General features: G+C 36.3%; 1 protein-coding gene across 3 annotated transcripts in view; it reads left to right on the top strand.

Annotated features, from left to right (window-relative positions):
* The first annotated feature begins 241 nt into the window (after positions 1 to 241).
* The window catches only part of CBFA2T2 (CBFA2/RUNX1 partner transcriptional co-repressor 2), an 87,498-nt gene continuing 72,729 nt past the window's right edge, over positions 242 to 15,010 (top strand). For 2 of the 3 annotated variants that reach the window (XM_083359249.1, XM_083359248.1), the window contains exon 1: positions 242 to 327. In XM_083359249.1, the coding sequence (XP_083215375.1) occupies positions 300 to 327 (28 nt within the window). In that variant the 5' untranslated portion in view covers positions 242 to 299. The remainder of the gene's footprint in view (positions 328 to 15,010) is intronic. The other variant, XM_083359251.1, reaches the window with a different exon arrangement.

Here is a 15,010-nt window from a genome sequence, read left to right as displayed (position 1 = left end):
GGAAAGTTCAACTGAACTCAGGACAGGCAAACTCCTCGGAAGAAAATGCGGTTTCAGGGACACGAGTCAGTCGCCCCTTTTGGCGCTGGGAAGCCCCACCTGGATCCCCCCCCACACACACAGAAAAAAAAACTGCAAGAGCGCAAAACCAACCGCCGCCCCTCGAGGCAGACCGAGATGGGAGGAGCAAGTGACGTCTCGGGAAGGGGTGGGGTTTAGACAAAGGCCTAGCGCGGGGCCGGGGGGGCGTCGCTGCTTTCTTGCTGGCGCTGGTGTTCGTCGCCTCGGCCGGATCGGCGATGGTGGGCATTCCGGGAGCTTCTCAGTGTAAGATCCTCCTCCTCCTCCTCCCTTTTCCTCTCACTTAGCGTTTCCCACGTCCTTAGGACCACAAGCCCGAGCGACGCCGAGCTCTGTGGAGGCTTTGAAAGCTGCAACCCCAGAAAGGGGCTTAATTCTCCGTAGACGTGGCTGCGGCAGGCTGGGTGGGGGGGGGGACTTGTCTCCCTCTGACATTGCCCAGGCAACGTGCGCACACTTTCGCTCCCCTGTTCCGCTGCTAGCCGGCCATGGATTTCCCTTTTTTCCACCACTCTTCCTTTGCTTCTTTTTTACCTTTGTGGTTGGAATAACGCTGCGTATCCTTCCTTACTCCTGGACCTTCTTTTCGCCGTCCTCTGTTCTCTTGTTACTTCTTCCCTCCCCCTTCCTTCTGAATAGTTTCCACGTTCACTTACACCAGCCTATCCCCAACTTGGCGGCTTATGGAGGAGGTGTGCATTATACTTCCCTTCGCCCTCCAATGAGGATGATGGGCCTTGTAGTCCCAACACATCTGGGGGTTTAACTTAGTTAGGAAGTCTGCTCTGTAGGACCCAGTTTATATCAGGTAAGCAGCGCCTTCTCTTTTTCTAAATGGTAGTTTCTTATTTTCTGCAAACCCGTTTAGGATTTTGCTTAATTGCTTTTTGGTACTCCTCATCTGAGAAACCTTTCGTCCTTCATTCTTTCACCATGAACAGTTTTTGTAGAAGTCTTTTATTTTCTTGATTTGTTTATAGATTGGGTTATCTAATATTTTGGATTGTGCTGGTATATGTTTCTGTGACAGTAGTGGGAAATCAGAAAGAAAATAGTTCAATAAAGAACTGATTTTTAGAATTGATTTGCTAAAATATAAACTAGGCATTGACCCTGCATTTTTCACTCTTGACAGTTAATTACTGTGGAATTGTTTCTCCTCAATAATACTCCAACAGTAAAAAGATGCCTGCTTTGTGGAATAATCAGCTTTATTAAATAAATATGTAAGAAGCATTTGTATTAGCGTTACAGAGCTGAATTACTTTTGGAACAGATTACTATTGGGAATGCCTGGAAACATTAAAAATGCTTCATTTCCAGTAGAGAAATCTTGCTGTTGGGTTCAGTGTTACTAGTTTTGAACAGCTCAGGTAAATGTGATCTTAAATATTCCCATCTTGTTGTTTGAGAATGATAAAATATTGAAGCTTTAAATAACATTGCCTGTCCTAGATTTAAATTTACACGTTTCACCTTTAATTATGGCGTTTTGTGGTGTGTTTGTGTTTCAAATTTATCTTCTTCCATGCTATTTTCTCAGTGGAAGGAAGTTATGAGTTTTCATTCATTTTGAGTATGGAAAATAAATCATGAAAAATGACAATATTTTAAGTTGTACATAAATCCACAGAAATCAGGTTATTAGTTCTTTATTAGTACCATAGATTAAAATCAGCATGTTACTCACTGAAACCATAGTAGAAAGAAAAATTAATGCATTTTTGGAGGGAGTACAGTGTGTACTATTGTACTATTCCATCAGCTCAGGTGGCTTTAAAATTTATTTTAAAAACAAACTTGTTAATCATCTTATATTCAGCAGTCTTTAATAGCATTATGCTCAAATGATTGTAAAATTTATTCATCATTGTTCCATAGTGTGATTTATTCCAGCGTTACAACCTGAAATCATTCAGTGGTCAAAGTTGTTCATCTCCAGACAATATTGCCAACTGGTTGAGGATCATCAGTTTTGTAGCCTAAGATTGTTGAAATATGCCTGACTAGAGGAAAATGATTTATACCAAAGTTTTGATCTTACATGTATAGTGTCATAATTCTTTGTGGTGCTCTGAGACAGCAATTTTTATTTATGCAAGACTTAGCGAATCAAAATAGAGGACTATTTTGCTAATTTTATTTGTCCATTTCAGACACTTATATGCTACATTTTATGGCAAAACTCTTAAGGCAGCTTAAAGTCATAATACATCAGGTAATCAATAATCCTGCACTTTTAAGTTGGATATTACATTTGAAACCATGCTGAATTTACTCATTAAGTGTCTGCAGAATAGCCCCACACATTTCCCTCAAATATGGGGGATATTGGCTTTCTTTCTCTTTCTCTTGTGCCTACCAGTCTAATCATCTGATACAAAAATTGCCTTATGAACAGAAAAGCTGTCATTACCTGATCTTGTAATATACAGCAAGTCAATTTCTGAAAGATCTGCATAAATATATAATCAGTATAGTTGGCATGCTATAATTGGCTTCACAATTTTGCTTGCATTTTATGAAAAAGTTAAAAGACTGCAATACCTATGTTGCAAGCCTAATAATTTAGAAATATATAACATTAGAGAACCCTTGCTAGATCAAACCAAAACTCTGTACAATTCAGCATTCTGTTTACACAGTGGCTAACCACTTGTTTTTGAGTAATACATAAATAAAATATGGGAGGAGTGGCATTTTGGTAGCTACATTGAAAAGCACAGTTCTTTTAACAATGTAAGTGATACTGAGCTATTATGATTACTAGCAATTGCTAGCACTGTCTTTTATAGATTTATCTTTTCAAGGTATCAAAATGGCTGGCCATTGTTAAATTCCACATTTTAATTCTGTGCTTAATTTTACTTCTGTGCTTTATTTTAACATGAATCATCAGCATGTTTAGGAGTTATATTCTTTTTGATGTTTACCAGAATTGCAATGATATTCAAATACTATTAATTGAATTTAAATAAAAGTATTATACTAGTGGTTTTCTAAAACTATAATTTTCTACTGATGTCCCATATGTGTTTGCCAGTGTGGAATAAGCATATATAGGCTAGATGTTTGGTACACATCCATTTTATCCTATAATCATTTTCCTTATTCCATTAACATATGTGTGAAAGATTGTTCTCCCATTATGTATGACATTTTATATGGGTATATATTGCTTCCTGCAGTGATGCTCATTTTCCCATTTACTGAATTCTTAGAGATTTTTTGTTACTCCTTTGCACCACTGAGAAATTGCTTTGCTCAGACTTAATTCCTGTTCCAATCTGATCAGTAATCTTGCTCTCTACTTCCTATTACCACACACTATTTATGGGTCAATTTCTGATCCATCAACCTCCTAGCTATTTCCCAGGTTTATAAAATTTGCTTAGAATGTGGGAGCCTTTATCCACTTTAAAAGTCCAAGATTTGGGTAATTCCAAGCATATATTATACTTAACATTCAAAGGTTATTGGGGGAAACATTTGCAAAATCATATTTTGCATTACATTCTACAGGAAAGGTTGTCTTTATGAGTACTGATAATTTTCTCTAATACATCTTCCCTAGTTTTCCCAGAAAATATGTTAATCTGATCCATTTATATTTATTTAATCTAGTTTTACAAAACTTAGCATTACATTCGTTCCATTTCCTAGTTTAGTGACTATTCCTAGTTGATCTTTTATTAGATAATTAGGGATTTTACATTTTAATTCTAGAAAGGTTCTTAGATAAATACTATCCTATCATTCTGTTATCACTATTTTCCTTGATTTACTTCCTGAACATAGCAATTTAGGCAGAGTTAACTTATCTGTATATTTTGTAAGATCCGTTTCCTGTGTATTAGTGATTTGGTGTTTATACTGTACCTCTTTTCCTTTCTATTTTTCCTAACTTGCATATCAGTAGTACTTCCTTCCTTCCACTTCCTTTAGTGGACACAGATCTTCAAGTCGTTCTTCAGTGCAGTGGTCACTTAAATCATGGTTATATCAAAGGTTGTGCTGAAGAACAGTTCATCCCTACATTGTAGTAGACACCCATCTGTTCTAAAAACTATTAAGAGTACAGAGACATTGTAGTACTCTTATTTGCCGTTCTGACCCATTCTAAAAATATTTCAAAAACAGCTTAGTTTTGAATTTAAAACACTTCCAGAAAGATACAAACAACATATTTTGAAATTGAGGCAACTCTTTGGAACAAGAAATTGAATGTTTTCTGCTTGAAACTTTTCAAATTTGACCCTTTTGCAGACATTAGTGAGAGGTAAACGTTATATGTAGTTTATTTTGCTATGGCCAAAAAGGATAAGACTACTTAATATGCCATTATTAGGATTCAGTAGAAAGTTACATATCTCTTCTTTTTGACATGAAATTCCTGAATAGAATTTATTAGCAGGTGTGTTTCTATTCACTTAGCTGACCATTGACCATCTTTCCCCACTACTGATGTGAACAAGTATAGAAATAATTCAGATTACGTTGTTGTCTGTTAATGCTCTTTGGAATGAGCACTGTGCTTGCTTTTTGTACATTTAAGCAATAAAATAGTATTGTTAAAAACAATTGCAATTCCATGCATTTTAGGTAAATTTAGTCCTATTTATTCCATAAATGCCTCAACAATTCTGCTTGCATTTGGAATATGCACTAAATTCTTTGTTTGATGCAGTAAAGTAGCATAGTTCTTCTTGTGAAAATTCTTGTATCCATTCCTGAAAGTTCAAAACACAACATCTTGGCTTTCTGTATCCTATTTTCTCTTAAATCAAGCCACATCTATTTCTTCCTCCCGTTTGTTAGGGTTTCCCAACATCTGTAGAAATGTTCCCATTCTTGCTGTTGCATGTGTCATTATAAGGGGGTTCCTTCTTTGTCCAGTACTCCTATCTTCTTCCTCCCCAAAAGAGGATACTTTAAAGTAATTTTCAGAATATTTCTATATTTGTTTTCCTGTTACAGTAATAGTTTTCCGAATAGCTTTATATTCTATTTAAAACTGTTTTTTCCCTTTTTCACAATTCAGTGGCTGAAATCTAAAAAGGTCTAATTAAATATCATTTTTGTGGTTAATAATCTGACTTCTTAAGGAATTAGAAACGAGAGTGGATTTGAAACATTTTCCATTTCCTAGATGTTATTTCCATCTCTGTTAATATAACGTCAGAAATATTTTTGGTATTAATCAAGTCATTTGAAACTTGCCGACTCTCTAGTCCTGATCTCAGACAAGTAACTATGGTGATTTTGTTAATTATGATTAGCGCTAGTATCGTGCTGCCATAAATCTTTCATAAATTGAATGTGCTCCCATGGGAGTTCAAATAAGAATTTTATTAGATTTTAATGAAAAGGTTATTTTATTTGTATTGTAATCTTTCTTTGAGAATCCTAGATTCACAGTTGATCTTAATTATACTATAGTCAATTGAGAAAAAATATGATAGACACATAGTTACCAAATGGTTTTCTGATCTGTGCAGTAGATTAAAGCTGGATTGCTCAAATCTAGATCCAGCATTCTATTCCCTGTACTACTTTGGTTGCTTTAGGAACTTACTATTGATAGGCATAAAAAAAGAAAGATCCTCTCTAAAGATGACAATAAAGAAAGGTTCAAGAGCATTCAAGTAGCTTTCCTTAAAGAAAACTTTTTAAAACTTGAATATTCATTACAAGTCAGTGTTCATGTGATGCAGTTGGCGCTTAAAAAGATACTGCCTCTGGGCTTGAAATCAACTTAAAAAAACCTCCTACCTTTGATAAAAAACCCAGTGAGAATAAATAAAAACTTGTTTCTCTTTGTGATGGTTGTGCAAAGTTTGTCTGTCTGGCAATTGAATAAGAATTTACTTTAGATTCTTAAGGTTTGGCAAGTTTTGTTTTCCTTTATTGAAGGCTAATACTATAGGATTCTTTACTCAATTGTTTGAGCTTAAAAGCAAATAAAAGGAACATTAGCATGTTTGTAATGTTTCCATTCTGTGTTTAAACTTTTTCTGTGCCTGTGAATATCTTAGGTTGGGAAACTATAATAATGATTGCCAAACTAGTGCAGGGAAATACACAGAGAAAAACTCAGTATCTGTATTGCATTACCATCCTGGGGGCATCAAGATTCATAGTGATGCATCCCAGTGGTACCTTCCTGTTCCTGGAAATGTGGCTTTCTTAGTATTAGTTCTGACATAATTATCCATTTGTGAGTCTTGCCAGACAGCTTTTAACAACATATAATTTGCTTTGCTGGATCAGACCAAAGTCCATTTAACCCTACGCCTTGTTTCCAACAGCAGCCAGCCAAATGCCTCCCGATATTCACAGTAGGTAATAAATAGTAAATCTCCTTTGAACTGAATTCTACTACTGATGACTTCATGGACATGTCCAAGTTGTTTTCTTGGCAATACCATGGAAGAGATTTGACACAGCTGTGGGAATCTTCCCCAACAGATGTTTACATGTATAATAATATCCCCATCCCAGGACTGTACTTCATGCATCTGATCTATGAAAGCTTATGTGAAAATAAGTACGTTAGTCTTTTAAGACACCACAGCTATTAGAAACAGATAAGCATTAGATAATATATATTACTAATATATATATTGGATACAGCTCAAGATTGATTGGATTCTGCTGTTTTAATCTTTGGATACCTAAAAAAGCTTTTGTTGTAGTTCAGATTAACTTCCTAAAGCTAAAGCAAGTCATGTGTAGGTATGGATTTTGCCTACTTTGGTTAAATGGGTTGCAATTTACTATTCACAACCAACAACAAGAAAAATGGCAAGTTTGCAAATTAATTTATAAATGAATTGAGTTCTAGTGTGAAACCAGTCAGGGCAGTCCACTTTGTCCATTACTGTTTAATTAATAGTCAAGCGTAATATTTAGGCAATATTGCATAATTATTCTGCTTCATTGCCTAACTTAATATTGATGGTTCAGCAATTTGGTAAAATAGTCTGATTGTAAGATTAAATTGGGATATCATAAGGTCGCTTTTTCTGGTCTTTTCAGATTATTATATATAATAACAAAAATGAACAACATAGTAGCTTTGGAAAGAAACAGGTGGAAATAAAATTAAAGTGGATATTAAGGAAAGCTGTGTGTTTAAAATATAAATTCAAATCTACTAGGCAAGTCAGACTCTTGATTTCATGGAGACACCCATGTAGTTTTCTTGGCAACAGTATAGAAGTAGTTTGTCATTGCTTTCTTCTGAAATATGTTTTGATTTCCTGGTTTTAGTTTGTACTCCTGGCTTTACATATGGATTCTGAATTGGCTTGACCATACAACTCCCAAGCCCAACAAAGATCATCAAGGGGCTTACGTATACCTACCACACTACATAGGGATCTTGTCCCACTCTTCTTTGCAGATCCTCTCCAAGTCATTAAGATTTCAAGGCTGACATTTGGCAGTTCGAACCTTCAGCTCCCTCCATAGATTTTCTATGGGATTAAGATCTGGAGACTGGCTAGGCCACTCCAAGACCTCAATGTGCTTCTTCTTGAGCTACTCCTTTGTTGCCTTGGTTGAGTGTTTTGGGTCATTGTCATGCTGGAATACCCATCCACAGCCCACTTTCAATGCCCTGGCTGAGGAAAGAGATTCTCACCCAAGATTTGATGGTACATAGCCTTGTCCATAGTCTCTTTGATCTGGTGAAGTTGTCCTGTCCCCTTACAGAAAAACACCCCCAGAGCATAATGTTTCCACCTCCGTGTTTGATGGTGGGATGGTGTTCTTGGAGTCGTAGGCAGCATTCCTCCTCCTCCAAACATGGCAAGTTAAATTGATGCCAAAGAGCTTGATTTTAGTCTCATCTGACCACAACACTTTCACCCAGTTCTCTGAATCATTCAGATGTTCATTGCCAAACTTCAGATGGGCCTGTATATGTGTTTTCTTGAGCAGGGGGACCTTGCAGGTGCTGCAGGATTTCAGTCCTTCACGGCATAGTGTGTTACCAATTGTTTTCTTGGTGACTATGGTCCCAGCTGCCTTGAGATCATTGACAAGATCTTCCTGTGTAGTTCTGGACTAATTCTTCAATGTTCTCATGATCATTGAAACTCCATGAGGTAAGATCTTGCATGGAGCCCCAGACCAAGGGAGATGGACAGTTATTTTGTGCTTCTTCCATTTGCAAATAATTGCACCAACTGTTCTCAGCTTCTCACAAGTCTTGTAGCCCATTTCAGCCTTGTTTAGGTCTAAAATCTTGTCCCTAACATCTCTTTGGTCTTGGTCATGGTGGAGAGTTTGGAATCTGATTGATTGATTGATTGATTGCTTCTGTGGACAGGTGTCTTTTATATAGGCAACAAGCTGAGATTAGGAGCACTCCTTTAAGAGAGTGCTCCTAATCTCAGCTCGTTACCTGCATAAAGCTGGTTTTATGTTCTTGTTACTTTCGGAAAAACAACTAGTTATAGGTGTCCTCTGAAACCTGTTTTATTTATGGATAATATTGTATAATGTCCAAGTTGCCCTTGCATCTATTGTTGAGTTTCTTTCATTCAGTTCACAGCTCTGGTCATCTTGTTTCTTGTTATTAATTTACTTATTTTTGTAGACCCTTCTGCCATTGAACTCTACTACTTAAATCCAGAAAATTCCTAATCCAGGACAGAAGAATGCTGTTGACCTTTCCTTGAGTATGATTTACTTGTTGCTTCTACCCTCATTAAATGGCTGTGACTAGAGTTGAACTTTTAGAAAGGGCTTGATGAGGAACATAGTGATTGCCATCATAAGATTATCTCATAGGATGCCAGATCTAAAATCAACAAGTATTTTAGAATTTAAATATTTTCCATTGCTTTGCTGATTCCTTCATAAGTAGCTAACTAAAGTAAATATTTAGTGTCCTTTATTTTATGTTTAATCTTTCATTCATTTGAAATAACACTGCTGAAGATGTCAATAATGATCTCAAAATAATTTAAAATTTGGACTTTATTTAAGTTGCATATGTGTACTGACACATTTATAAATCATTAGTGTTTCTTTTTGCTCTTTCCTTTTGCTCATGTTCTTAAGAGCAAATTCATTTCTCATTTGTAGCTGATGTATCTTATAAAATATTTCTATTTTTCATATTACTGGGTCAAGTCAGATTTCTCACTAAGACTGCCTTAACCATGGTTTGTTGTATCAGCTGCAGTAGGCTAGGTTCAAACATGCTAAGTCCTAAACCATGGTTTATAATAGACTAATCTGAAATTATGTCAGAACAAGTTATGATATTTGAACTAAGCTTTGAATGATCACTGTTTCCAAATATGGAGATTTATGTATTAATAGTCACACTTTCCCATTGTTGGTATGAGATACTTTGTTGTTCTTAATATTGTCCAAGTTATGGGACTGATTATTGAGCTTCACTAAAAGAGTGATTAACAGAGCTACAGTGATGTAGAAAGTCTGTTGTACTTCTCCCATCAGTCTCCACATAGGAAACCACTCCACCATGTATGAAATGAAGGAAATTTTCTGAGGAAAAATTGATACTGTACTCAAGATGTTACATTCAGTTATTTAAACTTAGCTTTGCAATAATTAAGCTGACCTTTATAAGAGAAAGGATTGATCTATTGAATATGGAATATTCTAGATTCCTTTTTATAAACCATTGATTTCAGTCTTTATTATGTAGAGATCTTTAAATATCCGAGCAAACAGCCTTTCAGTACTTGATGATATTGAAGTGAAATTAGGCCCTCTTAATTCTTCGATAGAAATAATTGTGTCCCCTCATGCAAACTGAATTACTCTATGCTTTTTTTAAAAGAGTAAGCATCAGTAGAATTGTTTTTTCTTCTATTCTTTCATTTCTTCATCACTCTTAGAGCAATTACATTAACATTTTCTTTTGGCTGTCATTTTCTCAGAATAACTTTCTGTGTTTTCTCTACTTTTGACTCCTAAGAGTCTTGTCCCATCTTCAGTTATTAACATGGAGTATTAGGCGCATAAAACTTTCCAAGGTCGGAAACTAAATTTATCTGATGACATCACTGCGTTTTCTGGCATTTCAGTAACAGAAACAGCAATTTGGACTAAGCTTGCTTTATCTCTGGGCATGTTTTTTTGATTAAAGGCAAGTTCTGTAAATATTTTTTAAATGATTGAATGTTGGAGCTATAGAAAACACATGGCAGGAGTCAGACACACTGAACACCATGTGTGTTCAGCTGTAGCCTCATCTTTGAGCTTAAGAGTGCGAATGCAGATCTGAGAACTGTGGGTGATAGGTTTATCTGGGATGATTGGCAAGGATTTATAAAGCAAAGGGGGATTTTCTCACTGACCTCCTCCCCTTCCCCCCCTTTCCCTTCCATTTCTTTTTTTTTCTCAGAAAAAGGAAATTGAGATCACATTAAAGCCTTAATTGGTTTGGCTCCAGGACTAGTTCAGTGGCTGCCAAACAGTTAATTTATTGTGTGAGTTTGGCCATGTGTTGAACAGTAAATTTGTCCTAAGCAAAACATGATCTTTGTTCTTTCTGTATACATATATTTGTTCACCAGATTCTTTAAAAAACAAAGTGAATTGTGCATGGCATAGGCCTTGTAGGAAATGTATAAGACAAGTCCTGTTTTACAAAACAGACTCTGATAGAGTAGATTTCATATACTATTGGTGTCATTCGTTGAGGCAGTAGCATACCTCTCTGGATTTTTTTGAGGGATACCTTTGTTACTCCCGTTTTTTCACTTGTCAGAAGACTATCTTAGAGAAAGATTAAATTTCACAATTTAAAAGAAGACAATGTTGATACTATGGCACCAGTTGAAACCATCTTTATTTCTAATAGGTTCACAAGTTCTGTGTTTAGAATATTTCTTAAATAATGCCTGAAATGTATTTTATGAAAAATACATTTATTGGCAAATCCTGTAATGTCAGAGGGATGGGTTTAGCAAAATAGAAACTATGTAATATGGCTTGCTGGCTGCTTGCCAGTAAAATCTACTTGGCATTGAAATAGCACTTTTAAAGATCACTGAGAGTTGTCAGAATTATGAATTTTTAAAAAGGCTTAAAATAGATCCTTGTGGAAACTTGGTTTAGGGCCTGCAAACACCTCATGTGAACTGCTGTATAGGTATTTAGATGGCTGTGCACCATAGCATTCTTACATCAGCGTGTGATGCAGGTGTGTCATATATGTTGGATTTAAAAATTCTAGACCTGTAGCAGGGGTGTCAAACTGCTGACCCGCATGCTGGTTGCATCATATGGAGGCCGTGCCCAACCCAGCACTGGCAATGCAAAAAAAGTGATGACATGTCCCTTGATGCGGTGAGTTTGACACCCGTGACCTATATTATTAGTTGTATCCATTTCTAAAAATAAAATCTCCCCTGCTATACTGTATTATGTGATATGATGTTGTAGGCTACGCTCCACAGCCACTGTATATATCCCCAAAACATTTAGTCATAGATATTGCTTACAAGATATTTCGCATCTAAAGTTACATAGCTTTATCATTCTAACCCAGTCTGTAGCTCAGTATAGAAACTATTGAGTGATTCAGATGAAATGTTTGTCTTAACTGTTTTCACATCTGTGGTATGGGCTGCAAAACTCCAGGCACACATTAGATGGTAGGAAAGAAACACAAGTTGTTATGTAGTAGGTCATCTGGATTTTTTGCAATACAAACATGATATCCCTAATCCTGATGCAAGTTACAGGCCTCAATGCTGTTCTTCTGCTTTGGGAATGAAGCTGGTGATTTGGGGCTACTGTATTCTCACAGATTTAATGTAGGATCAATGGATGGTAGATTCTCCTGGCATCTAGTGGATGTCTGGAGTTTTATAGACCAGGTATGACTAATCTAATTTTCTTCATTGTAGGGATCAGTTACTAGGCTGAAAGAACAAACAAGTGCTTCTTTTAATCCTCATATTTGGGGTTATAGTAATTATTTCATCCAATAGTAATCTTTAAGGCAAATATCTAACAAAGCCTTACTATTTTTGTTTATGTCTGCTACATCTGAAAGCTCCAAGGGCTTTTATGAAAGGGTAAAAAAGGCTCCTCCTGCACCCAGTTTCCTCTGGAGGTACAGAAACATCAGCACTAATATAGCTAAATGCTAACCATCTTTTGCTCTGAACTATAGGGAGGAAGATGAGATCAAGCTGTTGAAGTTCTTTGTAGGCAGTCGGCTTTTGCTTGAGGCCGCCTGGAGTTGCCACATGTTCTCCTGACATACCAGCTAACACACTCAGCATGTGTCAGTTTTCAAGTTTTTAACAAGGCCATGCAGAAGTCACTGCTTTTATCCAGAAAGTCTGGAAGTATACCGAGCCAGGCAAACAATAAGAATCTGCATCATTCACATATGATAGTCTCTCCTCCTCCCCTTTTGATTCTGCTGCCAAACTAAATCCAGCAAGTTACAATTAATGAAAACATTTGATTGTCAGTGGCTCCAAGGAAAGAAGCAGAATACACTGATAGAAAGTAGGCTGTATTTGGCTGTACATTTTCCTGGGGAGCAAGTTTGCTTCTTAAAATAGCATTAAGTGTTGGTGAGTCTTATTGAGAAAGGTTCATATCTGCATATAGATTCAGGCCTTCTTCCCCCCCCCATCCTTTGTGTAAAGATAGTGGAAGACACACATATATTTGGGGAGGTGAGGGAATGGGGGAGGGTTTTTGCTTTGAGATAAGTAATAAGGTAAATAGGCTTGTTAAATGAAAAAGATTATGGAAGCCTGTCCCACTTACTCAACTTTTTAAGCCTACATTTTTAGCGTACCAATTTATTAACTTTATATTGAAAATAGATATGATGAATTAAGCATGTTAGCGGCAATTCCAGCAGCATAGCTCTCCTTTCTTTCCCATTTTTTTCTGCCTACTGCTGTAGGTCTGGCTCCCTTTTTGGGTGCCATACCAATTAGGGCAATGATATTTTTTTTTACAATAATGACTCAGTAAATTGCTACTTGTATTTCACTATATTCAGTTTCTAATTTTGTGGGGTGGAAAATAGGAAAAGCCCAATAAATTATTTTCAAAAACTAAACAGCTTATCATGAATTAGAAATGGAAGATGGAGTCTTTTGTTTGGAGTTCATTAGATCAGCTACATTCTACATTGGTACTGATGAAGTTATTATCTGTCAGTTGCCTGTTGGTCTATATCAGGGGTGTCAAACTGCCGGCCCGCAGGATGGTTGCATCATATGGAGGCCGCACCCACCCCAGCTCCGGCAATGCAAAAAAAGTCGCAATATGTTGCGACATGTCACATGGTGAGTTTGACACCCACGGTCTATATGGAATGAAATCTGGTATTATAGTAGTCCATTTCCTATAGGGCAAATCTTCTGCCATAATTGATTCTTCTATACAGCCATATTCAGATTTTTAACATAATGACACTGCCTAAAGTTGGTTGAGATACAGCTCTTTCTTAGCTGTAGTATTGTTTCTGCCATAGATTCTAGTTCTAAGACAGGGGTGTCAAACTCGCAATGTCACGTGACATGTTGCGACGTATTGCGATTTTTTCCCCATTGCCGGCAATGGGATGGGCATGGTTTTGCCATGAGGCATCCGGCCAGTGGGCCGGCAGTTTGACACCCCTGTCCTAAGATGTCAAAGAAGTACTAAAAATCTTATACATTATTATGCACACTCTTACTTGTATGTGACCCAAAAATAAAAATGATTTTTACTATAATTTATCAATTGCTTGCCTGGTTGAGCAGTTTATTCTTGCCTGGTGACCAAATAGAGTGTCTTGTTTGCAAGCAGTTTGTAGTCTCAGAAAGATGGTTTTGAAATCCTGAGACAAGATGGACATTATTTTAGGGTGTTATGTGGAAAAATATAACCTGCTGTATATCCAATTATTTTTTTATTATGTAGGATCAAATTTACAAATAATGTTAGAAAATCATGTCTTGTTGGAGTATCTGTTTTTTTTAATCCCTTCTACAAGTTTTTTTTATTAAAGAGTTTTACAAAAACAAAATTTTACAATATATCCCCAAATCCCTCCCACCCCAAACCCACCCACTTCCCCCCCCCACTTCCCAGAGCTAAGTACAGGATTATAGTTACAATAATCATATTCTAAATAAAAAATATGCATAATATACAATTAACCAAATTCATAATGTGCTTTAACTCCCCTTTAACATAACTACAAACAAAGTACCAATAACAATATCCCACTAAAATCTACTCATAAGCTAAATGGAACTTTTTAGTCCCATATTTGTTCTGAATATAATTTATCCATCTCCTCCAAACTGAAATATATCTTTCCTGTGAATGATCTTTCAAATAAGCAGAAATCTTAGACATTTCTGCAAGATTCGAAACTTTAAACACCCATTCTTCTATAGTGGGCAAACTATCCTTCTTCCAATAGCTAGGCATTGGATGTGCTACTGAAAGTGTGATGAGAATCACCGAGCTGAGTTTCTATTGAGCATAGATTTCTGGGGACGGGGGAGAAGGGAGGACAAACAGTGTGATGCATGTTATAGCACAAACCATTTTACTTGCTACAGGTGTTAAGATACAACTATAAAAAGCCAGGATTTGCATTCTGATATTATGCATATTTTGCAATTTTTCATCATTATGACTTGTAGCAGATGCCAATATCATTAATAGTCCCATAACCCTTAATAATAAGCATGGTAATTGTAACTTATTATGGTTTACTAGCTTCTTTTCTATTATGCGGTATCTGCATATTTAGATAATCTGAAGTTGAGCTGCATATATATTTGGCTTTTCTAGGTGCAAAAGAATTAAAAAACATTATTGGTTCTCTTCTGAAATGTTTGTAGGCAGAGGATTCATTCAGCAAATAAAACCAGCCTTGTTTAATAAGTCTTATTAAATAAGCTGAAAT

This window comes from Vipera ursinii (assembly GCF_947247035.1).
Source record: "Vipera ursinii genome assembly, chromosome: 3".
NCBI classification, from domain to species: Eukaryota; Metazoa; Chordata; class Lepidosauria; order Squamata; family Viperidae; genus Vipera; species Vipera ursinii.
Note: the sequence above shows the minus strand (reverse complement) of the source record. Positions and strands in the feature narration are given on the sequence as shown.